General features: G+C 33.4%; 1 protein-coding gene across 4 annotated transcripts in view; it reads right to left on the reverse strand.

The window, feature by feature from the left end:
• LOC145296099 (sperm-associated antigen 17-like) overlaps window positions 1-19935 on the reverse strand; it is a 163836-nt gene that overhangs the window by 90052 nt on the left and 53849 nt on the right. For all 4 annotated transcript variants that reach the window (XM_080142243.1, XM_080142242.1, XM_080142241.1 and 1 more), the window contains exons 11-14: window positions 16776-16949; window positions 9179-9342; window positions 7427-7581; window positions 1762-1964 (exon numbers count right to left, since the gene is read on the reverse strand). In XM_080142243.1, coding sequence (XP_079998369.1) covers window positions 1762-1964; window positions 7427-7581; window positions 9179-9342; window positions 16776-16949 — 696 coding nt within the window. The remainder of the gene's footprint in view (window positions 1-1761; window positions 1965-7426; window positions 7582-9178; window positions 9343-16775; window positions 16950-19935) is intronic.

A 19935-nucleotide genomic window follows, 5' to 3' on the forward strand; every position in this document is an offset into this window, starting at 1 on the left:
ATGTTTCTGCTTAAAGCACAAGCAAACTATGACATTTTGCATTTTAAATTTTAATTCAAGCCATTATATAAAAATAGTTTTATAAAATTAATAGTAGGTTCTCCACAGTGCAATGTAAACGAAAATCTATTGTGGACTAAATCACTGCTTGTAGGCATGTGAAGCTTCCTGCTGATTCTCTGCGAGGGGGGGGGTCCCAATTAGAGCAGATAATCAATCGATTTGATTGAAAAATCGATAATTTCACTGATTTTGATGAAAATAAAAATGTATTGGAAGTGTGGAATATTAGTTAATCCTCATTTGATCCCAGACAACGTCGGGTCTCCTTATTAATGGAAGAATATTTCTTAGGCCAAATCTTGTAAAATTTCAGAATCTAGAGTTGGGGTTGGGATGATGCGTTTAGGCTATCGATTCCACAGCCATGATTATTGATTAAAGATCTCCTTGCTTATAATATGCGCTCTGTATTAGTTACTTTATTACATCCTTGTCTCAAACAATCTTATTTTTTTTTATATATACATTGGAGTCACCACTTATCAAGGCCCAGAGGCCACTCGAGGATACGTGTTAATGAGTGTACAGTAGGCAAAGGGAACATGTTGTACTAATCGTTAGTAGTGGAAATTTGGTAAATTGGATTACTTAAAGGGATGGCTCATCAGGAATTTGTTCACATTGGACTTGAAGATAACTACATTGTAGTCAGTTGAAAAGCAGGAAAACGGAACAGAGTTCCACAGGCTTGCAGTTCTAAGAAAGAAGCTTTGTTCATGGAATCTACGTTTAGGTTTAGGCACAGATAAAGAGTGTGGGGAAAATTATTGATAGTGGTTTCAGCTAGATGAGTGCTTTTTGTGAAAGTCAGGACAGGGGGACCATAGATTGAAGCTCAGGCGAACACTTGCCATGATCAGGAGTAAAGGTCAGACCTAGAAGTTTGCCAAAACATGGAGCCTCCCCAAGAGAACCATTTATTTCGATTGATGCCAGACGTTGAAAAGCACAAAAAAATCTCTTTACCAATCTCCTAAATATTCCTACCATTATACATTTAACAAAAAACAAAAACAAAAAATTACAGCAGTTTTTAAGAAATTGCTATTCAGATAATTCAAGTAAACAGAAATTTATAAGAGAAAACAAAGTTAAAAATTTTTTTAATGCATCTGAATATATATTAGAGGAGTTTTTATTCTGGTCACGTCGGGGGTCACCAATGTAGAATAAAATATATTTGGTTAAAAGGTAAACTAATGACAAAGTCTATTCTGCCACTTAAAAAAAAACAGAAATCCACACAACCCAATACCACTGCAAATAACCTACACATAAAAGTCTATGATACATAGCTTTACATTGCATTAAATGATCTAACAGGATCGATATGCCATTAAAAACCAACCAACAAACCAACCAACCAACGAACCAACCAACCAATTAAACAAACAAAGGAGGGAGTTACTAGGGAATATTAAATTCAAAATGACCTAATAGGATCAATATGTTGTTAAAAACAACTCTCTCTCTCTCTCTCTCTCTCTCTCTCTCTCTCTCTCTCTCACACACACACACACACACACACACACACAGAAGTTTATGAATAAATCTTTGTTTATAAACTAACCAACAAGTGCTGTCATCATCATCGTCATCATCATCATCATCATCATCATCATCATCATCATGTGATCTTTATTAATCCCTCTTTCTCTCTTACTATTTCCTCCAATATTGTCTGCATTATCGATTTACCTTGTGGGCCCTTCTTGTTAGGCGTTTTCTTCCCATCTTTTGAAATCCTTCCAGCCAATTGTTCAGCAAGCGCAGCTTCGGCTTTGGCTGCTCTCTCCTTCTCAACTTTCTCTGCATGCAAACTCTCCAAAAGAGCCTCGTATTTCTCTTCCTCTTCTTGAATCCAGTCTTGTATGTTAGCGGCAACATGCAGCATATAATTTCTGACCATGAAATAGAAAAGCATTAATTGATAATGTACAATTTCTGAAATTCAGAAATGAAACAGAATGTTTTAAAGTTTTACAAATGTTGTTACATAGTCAGTAGCGATTAGGTTAGCTAGTGTGAATTTTATAAGGGTCACATTGAGTGAAGATTAATCATTACCAGGGTTGAATGAAAGATGGTTAAAGTAAGGGGTAGAGGTCAAATGCCATAAACAAAAGCATAAGACAATAAAGAATGATGTTATGTTTTTCAAGCAAGAGAATATCTCTTGGAGAAACCATGCAAATGAAACACAATCCACAGAACACTGATAATCTAAGTCGAATGTTACTTTGATGTCTGTCCGTCTGCGTCACTCATTTTGTTAAGTTAGGAAGTTAAGTCTTAGAAGAAAACAAACTTTTTAAAAATTTGCATACATGTTGTGTGTCAATAACGCAGTAAGCATGGTACTTGCTTGTGTTCAAGTTAAGTGCAGAGAGGTTGAAAGGTTAAGACGGACAGGCTTAAAACTCATTGATTTTGACTGACAATGCATTGCATCTGCATACTAGCAGGGGTCACAAGGCAAGTCAGTGCATTTTAAGTGTGAACCAGTTAACGAGAATTTACCACCCAATACATATACCTCAACATAAATTTCTAGACACTGGCTTCACGGATTTTTTTATTATTATTTTGCTGTTTACTTCTGAATTCAACATTTTTGCCAAATTTTGCATAATGAAAAATAAATGGTGAGAATTGATCTATATATCTTTATATATATATATATATATATATATATATATATATATATATATATGTGTGTGAGGTGTGTGTGAAAGGATAATTCCCAACCTATATACTCAACGAATCTTTGATCTATAGTCTTGAAATTTGGTGTGTAAGGTATTTAGACACGTGGATAACTTTTTAATTGGTTTTCATCCAGAAAAAGGCTTGGTAAGGGGTCAACATCGAAAAATTGGTACGCGTGGGGGTGGTCATTGGATTTTTATATGCTTCACGAATGCACGTATGAATTTTTCATGTGACAGATTCCCTATGTTAATAATAAGTAAATTTGAAAACACTTTTTAAAGATCGTGTCAAGCTGGCCTAATGGCTATTGTACTTGATTCGCTGTCTTTAGGTTTTGGTTTTGATTGCAGCCTGAGTATTTTTTTTTTCTACTTACGAGAAGTGAACTGTTCAGAAAAAACATAATAGTCACATACACATGTTTCGGTTTATTTCCATTTTTTAATTTTTTTACTTCATTTTTTCAAAGGAATTTAACGTTATGTTTAATTACTTATGGTATTTCTGTTTATAATAAATAAGAAATCAGCATTAAATAAAATATAATATCTATGTGTATTTTACGACCGGGCAACGCCGGGCAGCCTGCTAGTATATTATGATAATCTTAAACAGTGAATAAGATCACTGCACAATCGTTAGTGCACAAGGCAGTTCTTATTTACCTCCCTGCCACGGCAGGAAGATATGACTCAAGGTCGAGAAAGTGTGATTTAGAAAAGTTAGCACCCTAGAGGAAGATTAGTCTAGCCCAGTGGTCTAGCCCAGTGGTTCTCAACCTTTTTTCACTCATGGACCCCTTTTCCCTTCTTTTTATCTTGGTGGACCCCTTCATAACTATTGGTCATAAGACAATCTTCTATTTTTCACTCATATAAATTTTGAGGTTTTAATAATCAAAGAAATATTATATAATTAAGTTTTATTTTTAAATGAAAACTAATTTTATGCAAATAAAGTATTCTACAACAACTATAATAATTATGATAATAATGATAATAAGTAATAATAATAATTCTGTGAACCCCCAGAAATATTCCATGGATCCCAAGAGTCCATGTGGACCCCGGTTGAGAACCCCTGGTCTAGCCAAACAAACAAACAAAAAAATTCCTGGGCAGCCCCGTCGGCATTTCCTAATAGAAATGCCTTAGTCGACTCTCAATAAACTAGCCCTTTTCAAAGGGCGAACAATGTAAAACCTAGGAATGTGGACCTCCTAGAACTGCACAGGATTATACTCCTTTTGGCTGGGAGCAAAGTGTAGTACCTATTCTGATACGACACTTCACTTTTTCTGTCCTCAATCAGTGGAGGAGAAATCTTTGTAGACTGAGGCAATTTTTTATTTTTGTTCCTATCCAGTGTGCCCCTTTTTGGGGAGCTTGATTTTCTCCACATTAAAACCGACCTCGTGTCTAACTCTGCCCTCGTAGGGAGGCAAGTAAATGGGAACAGAGAACTAGCGACCTCAAAATTACCTAAACCTTGCTAGTCTGATTTCTTTAGTCAATGTCAACTCTTCAGACAGGACTGCATGAGAAGTTGCTTGATGTTGCCCGCGTTCAGTCTGGAACGCTCGCCCCAATCTACATGCAAAAAACTCTGAGACAAAGAAGAATTGCCGCACTTTTGCAGAATACGGGCCATGTTATGTTTTATTTATATAAGTTGAGTAAAATGATTCATAATTTTGAATTAAAAATCAGTTTCAAAAGGAAAACAAATACAATCAAAATCGAGCACTGTTTTCTTTTAATAGTATTAATACATTTATTAGTACATTAAGATACCTCTGCTCTTTAGACTCAAGGTCTAATTCCCTTAATATATATATATATATATATATATATATATATATATATATATATATATATATATAAAACGAATTATAAGTTTAGTTGGTTGGTTGTTTTTGTTTTACGGCATATCAACCCTTTTCAGGTTATTTAATGCCGAATCCAGTGATTTTGAAGAACAATTTTTGAATAGAGTATATTTTTTATTTTTAAGTCGGCTTCTATTTAACCCATAGTTGGGACCTTAACAGGTACTACCAATCCGGGTCAGAGTGGACCTGGGAGCAATGGCGATTAAAGGGTGGCTCCACACTCCCCCAAAGCCCGCAAGCTGGGGCCTCACCACTGGATATAGTTTAAAGGTCATATCCAGGACCATAAGTTTAGTACGAAAATAAATAAACAGACATAATCAACTGTATGTTCTTTGATATAACAGGTGCGCGTTCGAAATGAATGTTTCCGTTTAGAGCAGAACTGAACCATGATACGCGACTTTTGCTTCTTAAGGCCGTTATATACATAAAAAAATAATAATTTTTATAAAATCAACAGTAGGTTCTAGAGTGCAATGTAGACAATGTATTGTGGACTAAGTCACCGCAGAGAGGCATGTGAAGCTTCCTCTCGGTGCACTGCAATGGGTCCACAACAAGAGCAGGCAATTAATCGATTTGATTGAAAAATAGGGGATTACATCGATTTTGATGACAATAAAAATATGGGAGTGTGAAACATTCAATCCTTCGCCGGGTATATATATATAGTTGGGACCCTGACAGGTACTACCACTCCAGGTCAGAGTGGACCTGGGAGCAATGGCAATTAAAGAGTGGCTCCACACTCCCCAAAGCCCACAAGCTGGGGCCTCACCACTGGATATAGTTTAAGGTCATATCCAGGACCATGTTATATTTTAGATGGGATTTTGAAGTGAAATTCAATGTTTATAGAATCTTTTGTTTGTTAAATTGTTAGGTGAAAGTATAGAATAGTTAAAAAATAAAAAAATAAAAAACAGTCCCATCCCCTTCCTATGTTAAGAATGACTTTCTAGATAATAATGTTATTATTTCAGCATGTTCCGTATTCGGCATAATTATATAAATCGATATATACTTTCCTGTTTTATTCCTGTTTTTGCTATTATTTTTGAAGTTCAACTATTTAGACATTATTTTTTATGAATACAAGTGCCAACACTAGCAAAGCATAATTTTTGACGGAGGAAGAATGTATGCTCGTATTCTCATAATGATTTATTCACAGATTTAAAAAAAAAATGTGTGTTTGTATTCTTTGCTAAAAATAAATTATTTGTGAAAATAACCTCTATATTAAAAATATATATAAAAAATTATTAAAAATTATATATTAAAATATATATATATCAAAAAGTATTAAAAATATATTAAAAATATATTAAAAAGTACATATTAAAAATATATTAAAAAAATATATTGAAAATAAAAATATATTAAAAAATTAAAATATATTAAAAAATAAGAATATATAAAAATATGTTAAAAAATATATAAAAAAATATATTAAAACATTAAAATATATTAAAATATGTATTGAAATATATATAAAATATATATTAAAAATATATTATGAAAAATATATTATAAAAGATATATTTAAAAATATATTAAAAAATAAAAAATATATTGAATAAATAAAAACATATTAAAAAATAAAAAATATATTAAAAATAGAAATATATTAAAAAAATAATTTAAAATATATTAAAAAATAAAAATATATTAAAAAATAAAAATAATATAATAATAATAATAATAATAATATGGGACCTTAGTTACGCTTGTTGCCGCCCAAATTTCAGTGAAGACTAATGATCGCTGCCACCAAAAAGTCAATGGTAACCCGTTGTTGCGATAATGCAAATTCATTTGCAAACATTATCAAAAGATAGTACTGGAAATCTGGGGAGACTTGTCGTCAACAAGGAACACCATCGAATGTTGTCAGTAAGTAATCTTTGATGATGACCTATGTGAGAACTCCAAGTGAGTAAAAACCTTGGAGAGATTTATTGCCACCCAAATTCCAGTGAAGAAGAAGAAGAAGGAGGAGGAGAGGGAGGAGGAGAAGAAAACAGAAGAAAAAAGAAAATGTATAAAAAAAAGAAGTATAAAAAGCAAAGGAAGAAGAAGAAAAAGAAGAAGAAGAAGAAAAAAGAAAACGAAGGAAAAGAAGAAAAAGAAGAAAAAAGAAGAAGGAAAAGAAATAGAAGAAAAGAGAAAAATAGAAGTAGAAAACAGAAAAAGGAAAGAAGTAGGAAAATAGAAGAAAGCAGAAGAAAAAGAACAAGAAAAAGAAGAAAAAGGAAGAAGAAGAATGAGGAGGAGGAGGAGGAGGAAGAGGAGAAGGAGGAGAAGAAAACAGAAGAAAAAGAAATACAAGAAGAAAAAGCAAAAGAAAAAAGAAAATATATAAAAAACTAAAGTATAAAAAGAAAAAGAAGAAAAGAAGAAAGAAACAAAGGAAGAAGAAGAAAAGGAAGAAGAAGAAAAAAGAAGAAGAAGGAAAAGAAATAGAAGAAAAAATAGAAGTAAAAAAAGAAAAAGAAAAGAAGTAGGAAAATAGAAGAAAATAGAAGAAGAAGAAGAAGAAGAAGAAGAAGAAGGAGAAGAAGAGGAAGAAAAAGAAAGATGAAGAAGAAGTAAAAGAAGAAAAAGAAAGAAGAAAAAGAAGAAGAAGAAGAAGAAGAAGAAGAAAAAGAAACAGAAGAAGAAGAAAATGAAAAGGAGAAAAAGAAGTAGAAGAAAATGCAAAAGTAAAAAAGGAAAAAGAAGAAGAAGAAAAAGAAGAAGAAGAAGAAGACACACCTGAATCCAACATTTGAATGTAATTGAATTTTCCAGCTTTCTTTATTGCAGCATTCCTTATTATAAGGATTGTAGAGGAGAATGTAGATGCAATTGTTTCGATGATGATAATATTTCTCAACAAACGGCAAAGTGTAAGCAGATTCAAATAAAACCTAAAATCAAATCAGTTCAAAAGAAATGAATTATTTCTTTGCCATTTCGCATCAAACAATTCAATTAACTTTTTTTTTTAATTTCAATTCTTCAAACTACTGTTTTCATCTTGAATGTTATTTTACAATGTTTCAGTCGATGTAACCTCCGACCTTCTTCATCTGTATCTTATTAAACTCGAAAATCTTTCTGTTGAACTTGGAGATCAGCACAGAATTTCGAATAGAACCCTTTATGTAATATACGGAGTATTATGCTCTTGTTCTTGCAGCCATGACTGGGCAAAAATCTTAAGTATTATAATTTACAATTGTATTTTGAGTGTCGCCTGCACTGAGGATTGAACTTGTACCTCCGGAAGAGTGTTTACAACTGAATTTTGCCAAGTACTTTATCCACTATGCCACAAGCTCAGAAGAGCAACACTTAAAATACAATTGTAAATTACTTAGAATTTCTACCCAGTAATGGCTAATGGAATGGATTAAATAACATGTTCTGTTCGAAATTCCATGCAGATTCCCAAGTTTGATAAGAATATTCCCATTTTGACAGAAAGATTTCCGAGTTTGATAAATTGCACATGAAGAAGGTTGGAGGTTACATCGACCAAAATTGTATGAAAAAAACAAACACTCAAGACAAAAGCAGAAGGCCTAAAAATTCAAATAATTCAATCCTCATCTAAAAATTTAAAACGTTCATATTTTGCATTTGCATGAATTAGTGAAAAATAAAACAGTTTTCCATTAAGTAATCTAATTATTTTGTTGTGTAAAATTATTTTTTGTGCAAAAGTTTGTGTAAAATTATTTTTTGTGCAAAATTTTGTGTAAAATTATTTTTTGTGTAAAATTATTTTTTGTGCAAAATTTTGTGTAAAATTATGTTTGTGTAAAATTATTTTTTGTGTAAATTTATTTTCAGTGTAAAATTATTTTGTGTAAAATTATTTTTGTGTAAAATTATTGTTTTGTATACAATTATTTTTTGTAAAGTTATTTCTGTGTAAAATTATTTTTGTGAAATTATTTTTTGTGTAAAATTATTTTTGTATATAATTATTTTTGTGTAAAATATTTTTGTATATAATTATTTTTGTGTAAAATATTTTTGTATATAATTATTTTTGTGTAAAATATTTTTGTATATAATTATTTTTGTGTAAAATATTTTTGTATATAATTATTTTTGTGTAAAATATTTTTGTGCTAAATTTTGTGTAAAATTATTTTTTGTGCAAAATTTTTATGTATAAGCTTATTTTTTGTGTAAAATTATATTTGTATAACATTTTTTTGTGTGTAAAATTATTTTATGTAAAATTATTCTTCATGTAAAATTTGTTCTCGTGTAAAATTAATTTTGGTGGAAAATATTTTTTTCTGCAAAATTATTTTGTGTAAAATTATTTTTTGTGTAAAATTATTTTTTTTGTTTAAAATTATTTCTGTGCAAAATTATTTTTTGTATGAAATTATTTTGTGTAAAATTATTTTTTTGTTTAAAATTATTTTTCGTGTAAAATTAATCTTTGTGTAAAATTATTTTCGTGGGGAAAAGAAAAATGAATAAATATGGTCGTTTTATTTTTACCTGTTGCAAAATATTAGGCTTGAAATGCTCGATATAATTCCAATTCTCTAAATTTCTTTGCCTGCAACTTACGACAGATTCCATCACTTTTACCGCAGATGACCTTTGATTGTTATCGTTATCTTCCATCATTTGTTTCAAATTAATTTCATCAGTTTTTACACCTGCAGATTTATGTCATGAAATAAAATACAAATAAAAAATTAAATTTAAACTTTCTGTATTTGTTACTTTTTTTTTTTTTTTTGGTTATCCTGACGCTCCGCACTTCTTTATTTACATTGGAAGTGACGTCACACAAATCTTATAATACGGATGGCTACAATTGTAAAAATAATTTGTGTTATTTTTCTTTCATTTTGAGCTCCTTTTTTTCTCCCGTTTGTTTTTGTTTTCTACAATTAATAAACCAGTTTACAAGTAAAAAATAATTTGTTTTAGCGAATTTAATGTTTTTTTTTGTACTGACATGCAGAAGTTCAAGTGCAACGTGAACCAACATCTTGCTGCCCAAATCCCTACATAGTACCCCAGTAGTTGTTTCCCCTGATAGTAGCCCCCTACACCAAAGTGGCAATGTGCCTTGTTTGGGGTGAAAATGTAATTAAAAAAAAAAGGTTATCCTGACGCTCCGCACTTCTTTATTTACATTGGAAGTGACGTCACACAAATCTTATAATACGGATGGGATGGCTACAATTGTAAAAATAATTTGTTTTATTTTTCTTTAATTTTGAGCTCCTTTTTTCTCCCGTTTGTTTTTGTTTTCTACAAAACCAGTTTACAAGTAAATTCAATCTTGGAAACTACTCGTTTGCCGTAATTTTAAACGTTATTTTCATTTTCAGCGACCCCGAAAATCTTTAAGAGTGGTAATTTTAAAGGAATTTGAGGGTGGAGTAATTCTTCATATTTACCTTTTTTTTAATTGAATTGTTAGGTGAAAGTACAGAATAGTTACAATACACCCTCCCTTCCCCATGTTAAATAATAGGTTTCTAAATAATAGCGTTAAAAAATAGCTCGGGTCGTAAAGTGCAGGACTAGGAGTACCTATAAAAGGTAACACCGGATCGGAAAAAGAGCTCAAAATGAAAATAAAATAAATTCTCCGCTCAAAATAAGAAATGGGAGAAAAAAAAAAAAAAAGTTAAATTCTCCGCTGTGTTAGTCATTAAAAACTAAAACAAATTCTCAAAATGAAAAGAAATGTTAGATTCTCCGCTCAACAAATGGAAGAGAAAAAAAGTTAAATTCGCTAAAACAAATTATTTTTTACTTGTAAACTAGTTTATTAATTGTAGAAAACAAAAACAAACTGGAGAAAAAAGGAGCTAAAAATGAAAGAAAAAAGATTTGTGTGACGTCACTTCCAATGTAAATAAAGAAGTGCAGAGCGTCAGGATAACTTTTTTTTTTTTTAAATTACATTTTCACCCCAAACAAGGCACATTGCCACTTTGGTGTAGGGGGCTACTATCAGGGGAAACAACTACTGGGGTACTATGTAGCGATTTGGGCAGCAAGATGTTGGTTCACGTTGCACTTGAACTTCTGCATGTCAATACAGTTGGGGAAGCAGTGACCCGGAATGGAATTCCAAAGTCTAGCGGTTCTGGGGAAGAAACTACTGAAGTAGAAAGATCTTTTACATCTAGGGATCTATACAGTGTGGGGGTGGGATTTTGCAGCTTGTCGGGTCTGTCGAGGGTGTTCAAGTCGTGGGGGCACAAGTGCTTGCAGTTCATCAGAGCATTCACCATTAAAATACTTGTAGAACAGGCAGAGGGATGCAACGTTTCATCGATGGGACAGAGGCTGAAGCTTTGATGCCAGTTTAGGGCCTATCAGATTTGTGACTCTCTTTTGAACCTTGTCAAGGAGTGAGAGACTAGTAGCCGATGCACCAGCCCAAATATGACAACAATACTCCATACATGGGCGAATGGTTGCCTTATAGAGGTACAGGATACTTTCGAGTGTTAGTAGTTTTCTAGCATGGTAGAGAGAGCCCACCTTCCTTGCAGCGGCCCTGGCAATGTCCTCGATGTAATTATTCCAACTCATGTTTCCTGTATAACATCCTCATGTTTCCTGTATAACATTTCTTATATAACATCTTCTAAATAAAATTATAGAAATAAAATTTACAAAATTTCTCCCTGCAATTCTTTTCATGGTATTATAAGTATTTCTCTGTAACTTTAACTATGATTTTTAACCTTAAACATTGTGAATAATAGTTGTCTTATTTTAATAACAACAACTGAAATCTTTAAATTATTTTAATGCCATTACATTTAATAACTCTTACAACAACTTTTTAAAGTGTTGTTTTACGGTGTTGATGTAATTAACAGTGATTACAGATATGTGTGAATTGAATATCAAGGATGCTCAAATAACTTTCAGTGAAATCAAGACAAACTGCACTAAAAAGTTTTTATTAATTGGTATTGTAATTTTTTTTTTTTTTACATGGGGGTCACCACTTATCAAGGCCCGAAGGCCACTCAGGTATAAGGGTTATTGCGTGTACAGTAATCAATGAGCTAGTATTGTAGTAATCATTAGTATTGGGGGTTTTAATAGAGTGTCTTACTTAAAGGGGCGGTTTGTCAGGAGTTTGTTTATGTTGGACTTGAAGACGTCCAAGTTGTAGTCAGGTGGGAAACAGGCAAGCGGCAGAGAGTTCCACTGGCGTGCAGTTCTAAGAAAGAAGCTTTGCTCATGGAATCTACTTTTGGATTTAGGCACAGATAAAGAGTGGGGAAAATTATTGACAGTAGTTTCAGCCAGACGGGTGTTTCTCATGAAAGATTGGCGAGGGGGGGGGGGCGAGGGATTGGAGCTCAGACGGATTGGCAAATAACAAATAGGATCCTGAACAGAAGTGTGCATTCTATCCCAACCATTATCAATGGACCAAAGGTCATCTCGTCAGCATCAGACAAGGCCAAACTATTTGCAAAGAACTTTGCAGCTAATTCTACCCTATGCGACGAAGGCCATCAACTCCCCATATTTCCTCCTATAACACAGAACAAGCTAGGTAACATACAAATATCCGTGCATGAGGTCGCCAAGCTAATCAAGAACCTAGATTCCAGTAAAGCAACTGGCCTTGATGGCATCCCAATTATAGTGTTAAAAAAGCTTCAACCAGAACTTGCTCCCATACTTACGAAACTATTTAAGCGCTGCCTTAAGGAGAAGTGCTTTCCGACTCCCTGGAAGACCTCATCAGTTTGCCCTGTATTTAAGAATTCAGGTGATAAATCGTCTCCCTCTCAGTACAGACCAATAAGTTTCCTGTGTGTTATGAGTAAGTTGCTGGAATCCATATTAAATAGAGAAATAGTCAACCACCTCAGCAGGAATAACCTTCTTAGTGACACGCAATATGGTTTCCGCTCTGCAAGATCTACCGCAGATGTGCTGACGGTTATATCCCACAGGATTAGTGAATCTCTTGACAAAGGCTTCATTTCTAGGGCAATTGCTCTTGACATATCAAAGGCCTTCGACAAGGTATGGCATAAGGGTCTACTTCACAAGATTTCCAGCTACGGTATAACTGGAAATGTTTTCTCAATCATTAAATCATTTCTTCTGTGGGAGAGGTTGCAGGGAAGAGAAAAGGGCATCCCCCACTAAACCACAAATTCTATTTTGTACTCTGTCAAGGCAGGATAGGCTGTTTTTAGCAGCTCCTGCCCAGAATTTTGAACAAACCAAATTGTTTACATTAAAGAATTTGAAAGTAAAAAAAATAAAAATTGAACAAAGTTTTTAATTTTAATTGAAATTTTGTTTTAATAATTTTTTCTAATTTTTTTTTAAAATGTGCTTTTTTTAAAAATTTTGTCAGCCTGCTGTCATTTAGCAACCCTTGCTGCTGAAAATAATTAAAAAAAAAAAAGAAGCAAAACTTGATTCGATTGGTCAATATCGGCTTCGTCCTCATATCAGACAATTGCTTTATTACTCCTCCCCTAATAATAAACGGGGGGCCGCTTTTGCTCCCCCCCCCCCCCAAAAAAATCATTAAAAACTGTCCAGCGCTAAAAATATTCACGACTGAATAGCCATTGCTTACGTCATAACGCACCCGCGATGACCTCATTAAGCGGCCACCTGCCAATCAAACCTTTTTGATTTGACTAACTTTTTAATCGCTCTTACATTGCTACTGTCGCCGCAGCGAAGGTGTTCAGGCTCAGCCTATTGGCCTCAAGGCTCCGGGTTCGAGCCTACCTGCCACCCCCTCTTTTTTTTCATTTTTAAAATCACTATCGTTAAGTTTCCTTTTTGTTCTGATTCATTCCCCCAAACACACACACCTACAAACACCCGGGCAACGCTGGGTACCCCCCGCTAGTTTAACTATAAATGCGAAACGTTTTGCCGATAGGAATCAAAGCAATCATTGAATTTAACATGTGACAAAATCGGTTGTAATAACTAAGCTGAATAAATCGCAATGAATTACTCTGAGTATGATTGAAAATGGTGTATTCTACCAACATCTACATATCGATTGAGTCTCTGGCAAGAATAATGACTGCTTAAGGAAAAATTGAACAAAACGAAGTAACTCACTTCCAAAGAGCAGAAAGGGATCTTAAAGAGTTCTTTTTTCTCATCACATCGGGATATATATATATATATTTGGGGAGGGGAGGGGTAAGTTTGTGTGCATTTTTAGAATTACATCTGATTAAAAAACGAAAACAGAAAATTTTTATGATGTACGTGCTTGTGACAGACTGAAGATGTAACATTTCAAAACTCGCATGAATTGATCAAGTATTTTTCCTTTTTAAGAAAATCAAATTTTACGATGTTTAGCGATTAAAAAGTTTTTGTCATTTTAATACAAGCAAAATCTCTTGCCGAATTGAATTGTCACTCTTGAATTTCGGGAAAATTTAAAACAATATGTCTGTCTCCAGCCTCCTCATAAAATCGGATTTTTTTTTAATTAAAAAAAAACAAAAACTTAATCAATGTACGTGATTTTTGGAATATGTCATCTTCATTCCGTGATGAGTATGTACAAAATTAAAATTTTTCTGTATTTTTTGTTTTATAACATAATTTTTTTCTTTAAAAAATTTCAGATTGGAATATACGGCAATGATCTGTAATAATTATGGCTCTCCAGATCTACACCACGCATTGTCTTCCAATATTTATTGTATACTAGCCTAGGTGCCTGGCGTTTCCCGGGTGTTTAGAGATGTGTATTGAGCCAAAAAGAAAAAAAAGAAAGAAAAAATGGTAATAGGCAGGAAGGCAGGAAGGTAGGTTCGAACCCGTACCGCAAGGGAGGAAAAGAGCGTGAAAATAAACAATGACGTCTTTGCCATTACGTCCATTGCCAAACTGGAAGTGGCGAAGGTTTAAATTACAGCTATTCAATCGAATCGGGATGCCTTTCGAAAATATCTGCGAGAAAAGCGACCCCTGCTCATAGAAAAGTGCCCACTTGATGTTGAAGGAATTAACGTCCGAAGGGGAGAGCTTTAAAACGATACTGATCTCGTGAAAATCCGTCGCCTCTGTCGAAAGTTTTAGGTAGACATACAAACATACATACATACATACATACATTTAAACAGACAGGTGAGATTTATATTATAGATAGAACAGTTCATTTGTAGGTAATTCCGCAACAACAGAAGTGTTTGAAAATAATTATGAAAACAAGGTAAAAATACAAAAGACTTACAGGATTGTTCATCTGCATTATATATAGAATATTTCAAGTTATTACGTAGCATTTTTTTTTTTTTACATGGTAGTCACCACTTATCAAGGCCCGGAGACCACTCGGGGATAAGGGTTATTGCCTGTACAGTAGTCAATGGGATAATATCGTAGTAATCGTTAGTAATGGAGATTTAATAAAGTGTCTTACTTAAGGGTGCGGTTTATCAGGAATTTGTTTATGTTGGACTTGAAGACATCCAAGCTGAAGTCAGGTGAGAAACAGGCAAACGGGAGAGAGTTCCACAGTCGTGCACTTCTAAGAAAGAAGTTTTGTTCATGGAATCCGCGTTTTGATTTAGGCACAGATAAAGAGTGGGGAAAATTATTGACAGTGGTTTCAGCTAGTGAGTGTTTTTCGCAAAAGATTGGTGAGGGGGGACTAGAGACTGGAGCTCAGACGAGCACTTGCCATAGAAATAACGATAAAACAAAAACAGGCTCGCAACGTCTCTTCTGTGGGAGAGAGGTTGCAGGGACGAGTAAAGGGCATCCCCCACTAGGCCATAAAGTCTATTTTGTACTCTGTCAAGAAAGGATAGGCTGTTTTTAGCAGCTCCTGCCCAGATGTGGCAGCAGTACTCCAGCCTTGGACGCACTTGGCTTTTATATAGATAGAGAATTACATCAGCAGTGAGATATCTTCTGGAGCGGTAGAAGGATCCCACCATTTTCCCAGTGACCTTGGCAACAGACTTGAGTACGTGTTCTGTTTCAGGTCAGGAGTAAAGGTCAATCGCAGAAGCTTGTCAAAACATGAAGCCTCCCCTAGATGAGAGCCATCCATTTCAATTGATGCCAGATGGGGATCAGAGCGTTGATGATGTAAAGATAGGAGCTTGGTTTTAGATGCATTAAAAGTAACCAGCCACCTCTTCCCCCACCGTACCATGCGCTCAAGATCAGAAAGGAGAGAATCAGAGAGAACTTTGTCATTTACGGCCTGTGATGTGTTCCCATAGATAGTCGTGTCATCAACATAGATTATAAATTTAACTTACACTAATTCGTTTTCATGCTAATATAAATAAAAAATAAGACAATAAAATTAAAAATGAATAAAAATAAACATTAATTTATTATGAAGTGTTTAAAAATAGTTATGAACATTAGGCATTCAAATAAAATTAAAAATACAAAAGACGTACTCATGATCGGGTCACCGGCGACTAAACTGGTTCCCCCACCAAACTTGTTTGGTGAGGAGGGTGGCTAGTCTCCCTGAAGGATTAAAAACAAGACCTTCCAAAGGGCGAATGAACCCTTTTTCAGGGTCAACGGCCAACTAGCACCGCGTGTGTTTGTGTGTATGTATGTGTGTGTTGGGGTGGAGAGGGCTCCTGTAAGCCGTGGTGAAGGCAACCTTTCTAGGAGAAGCAAATCTCTGATTTAAAAAACCATAAAGCGGGAGACCAGTACCCGCATTAAGCTGGTCTGCAGTTTACCTTGTTGCTGGCTATCTTACTCTTGCTTGTTGCTGGATCTCAACATTTTGAACCGAGAGAGAGACTTAGCTGTCGTACAAAGCTAAGACTCTGTAACATCATCTGTGTATAGATACTCCCTCAGGGATTTGTCTATAAAAGTGGTCCTGTGGCGAGAGAAGTCATTTTTGGGCTCATGGAATTTAAGTGTCTGGGGGAGTGGCACTCGTCTGACAAGACTTTGCAATCATCATATATATATATACACAATTATATTTAGAGTATTTCAAGGTGCTACGTATTATTAATTTAGGCAACATTAATTCGTTTTGATGCTGATATAGGAATAATAAATGGAAAATAAAACCTTCAAATTTATTCATTAAGAAATCACTATTCACCTGATGAAACGTTTGGAATTCCAGGTTTAACCGATTCTTTCTCTTCAAGAAATTTGTATGGATAATCCCAGGCAATAAGAGGAATTTGTATACTCGACTCTATAGTCCCGTCAGCATCCACACTCGACATTGAAATACACTCCAAGACATTTTGACATAACACTTTATCCACAACTGAAAAAAAAAAATGTAAGGATTATATATATAGTGTGTGTGGGGGGTAGGGTGGGGTAAAATACAATGAAATGTCTGTCTGTTTGTCTGTCTCCATATTTTCAAACTCTATCTCTTCTGAAGCTAAAAGTCGCAGTGCGGCACTAAGGGCTTCAAATGATTGGATTTTTTATGAACCGTTCTTTTATGGTTAAAAAGTCTTAAAATAGTTTTTAAGAGGTCAAAATTGAAAAAAAAAATCGTTATACATTTTGTACATTCACAGTTTTAATGCTACAGTTTCGGTTTCGATTCTAGCTGATGGCACCCAAATATTTTTTTTTTTTACTTTTGAAATCATGACTGTATAATAATATATACGAAATCTGGACAAATTAAAATATCATATTTAAACGTATTTTACGATCGGACAAAGCCCCCACCCCTACCCCGCCCTGCTAATAAAACAATATTTCTAAATTATTATTGTTTCATTTTACATGGCATAATTATGTTGACACACCGGTTTTAATAAGATAATCAAAGTTAAGCAATGATTAGCCTGGCCAATACGAGATGTGTGACCATTTGGGAATACTAGGTGCCGTATGTGCCCTCTGCTTATCTCGGCATTGGTTCTGGTTATCCTGAATTTCTGCCTGCCACTGGAATTAAAACAATGCTGATTCAGGAGAGGTGTAGTTGTATATATATATATATATATTTTAATATTTAAATTTCATTCAGAAAAATATAATTTCCTAAAACAAAAATTTATTATTTGAACAAAGAATACAATTCAAAGTACTTTCCTTGACCCATGAATTTTCGATGTACGCTCATCTCCTCAGAGGAAAATTCATTAGCAAAATATTAGATCTGATTTGAAATAATTTTGCTATTCAACACACACAAAGAAAATATATGAAATCTTTTTAAGGGATATAAACAAAGAAAATAAAGATTGAAACAAAGACGTCCTTTTTATTTCAATCTTTATGTTCTTTATCTATATCTCTTAAAAAGAGTTAATCTTTCATATATTTTCTTTCCTACATCGAAAATTCATGGGACAAGGAAAGTACTATTGTTTAATTAAATAATAAAATTATGTTTTGAAAAATTATATTTTTCTGAATGAAATTTAAATATTACGAAAAACAAAAAACTGTAAACTTCATTTGCTCTATCAAGTATATATATTTTTGGCTGGGTTGGTTGGTTGTTTCTGTTTTACGGCATATCAACCCTTTTCAGGTTATTTAATGCCGAATCCAGTGATTTTTAAGAAAATTTTTTAATAGAATATATTTGTTGTTTTTTTTTTCAAGTCGGTTTCTATTTAACCCATAGCTGGGGCCCTAACAGGTACTACCATGCTGGATCAGAGTGGACCTGGGAGCAATGACAATTAAGGGGTGGCTCCACACTCCCCAAAGCTCACAAGCTGGGGCCTCACCATCGGATATAGTTTAAGGTCATATGCAGGACCTATTTTTGGCTGGGATTGTCTTATATAAAAATATTACCTTCTAAAAATATTTTGTAAGACTTGATACCACAGGATTCAATAATCTGTGTTCCTATTCGTCTCAGGATTCTGATATATATATATATATATATATATATATATATATATATATATATATATATATATATATATATATATATATAACATAAACACCAGGTTTATCATGTATAAAATTAACTTTTTGTTGAAAACATCGAATGAAAATAACATCTGACGAATTGATGAGGATAGGACACTTTTATGAACACATAATACCATAAAATTGCCATCCCATTAACGAAACGGCTGTAATGAAGAAATCCAAGATGAAATAAACAAAAGTTACTAAAAAGAAAAGAATGTAACTATTTGAATTTCAACAAAGTGTTGTACTATATTTGCTCTGCACCTATAAAGTAGATACATTGAGCTTTACTCGAAATTAATGGTGATTCAGTTTTCATCATAACAGTCTCCACCCGTTAAACAAAAATGATATACATTGAAATTAACAATATTTAAAAAATAAACTTTTATGATATATATATATATATATATATATATATATATATATATATATATATATATATATTCATTTTTATAATCACTTTTATAATATATATATATATACATAGTAGGTAGGTGTGTGTGTATGTATATATATATATATATATATTTATATATGTATATATATGTATATAAGTATGTATATGTGTATAGGAGTTTTGTGTATGTGTGTGTATGTCTGCATATAGATGCATGTATGTTTGCATATACATTCTTTATATATATATGTGTATGTGCGTATGTGTCTGTATGTGGATGTGTAGAAATGTATATATGTATGTGTCTGTATGTATGCGTATTTGCGCATGCGTTGACGTATGTATTAACCCTTAACTACCTAAAAACAACTCATTGTAAACTGAAATGGACAAGTCCACTTGAACATTCTAAATGGAACCTTTTACTTGTCAAACACATATGACACTTACACAAACCCTTTCTCTCTCCCTCCCTCTCTTTCTCTCTCTTTCTTTCCCTCTCTCTCTCTCATCTACTTCATATACCTGGCTAAACAACCAAAAAGCAGTCAAAATTTTAAAACCTAAAAATTGAAATTCCTCCCCCCTCCTATCCTTACCCCCCTTTTATTTTACCATCCCCTCTCCCCTTCCCCTTCCCTATATCCATACATCTCCACTCATGACTACCTGAATCTGCTAACCCCCTCACACACTACAATTTAATGTATTTTAACCTTCAAAACTTAAATACTGTCGATACCTGTCTTCCTCCCCCTTATTATCTCCCCCACCCTTTTTTTCTCGCATTTCCTCCAAAACACTTCTTCCAAATACCAACAAACATTTCTGTAAGGTCTGACGAGGCTGTTGGATCGTAAACATGGTCCAACATCCGAAACATATGTAACCAAACAGATAAAACGCTAATAAAAAAATTAAAACACACACACACACACACATATATATATAT

Source organism: Euprymna scolopes, chromosome 16 (genome assembly GCF_053919585.1).
Source record: "Euprymna scolopes isolate OS-2025 chromosome 16, ASM5391958v1, whole genome shotgun sequence".
Taxonomy (NCBI): domain Eukaryota; kingdom Metazoa; phylum Mollusca; class Cephalopoda; order Sepiida; family Sepiolidae; genus Euprymna; species Euprymna scolopes.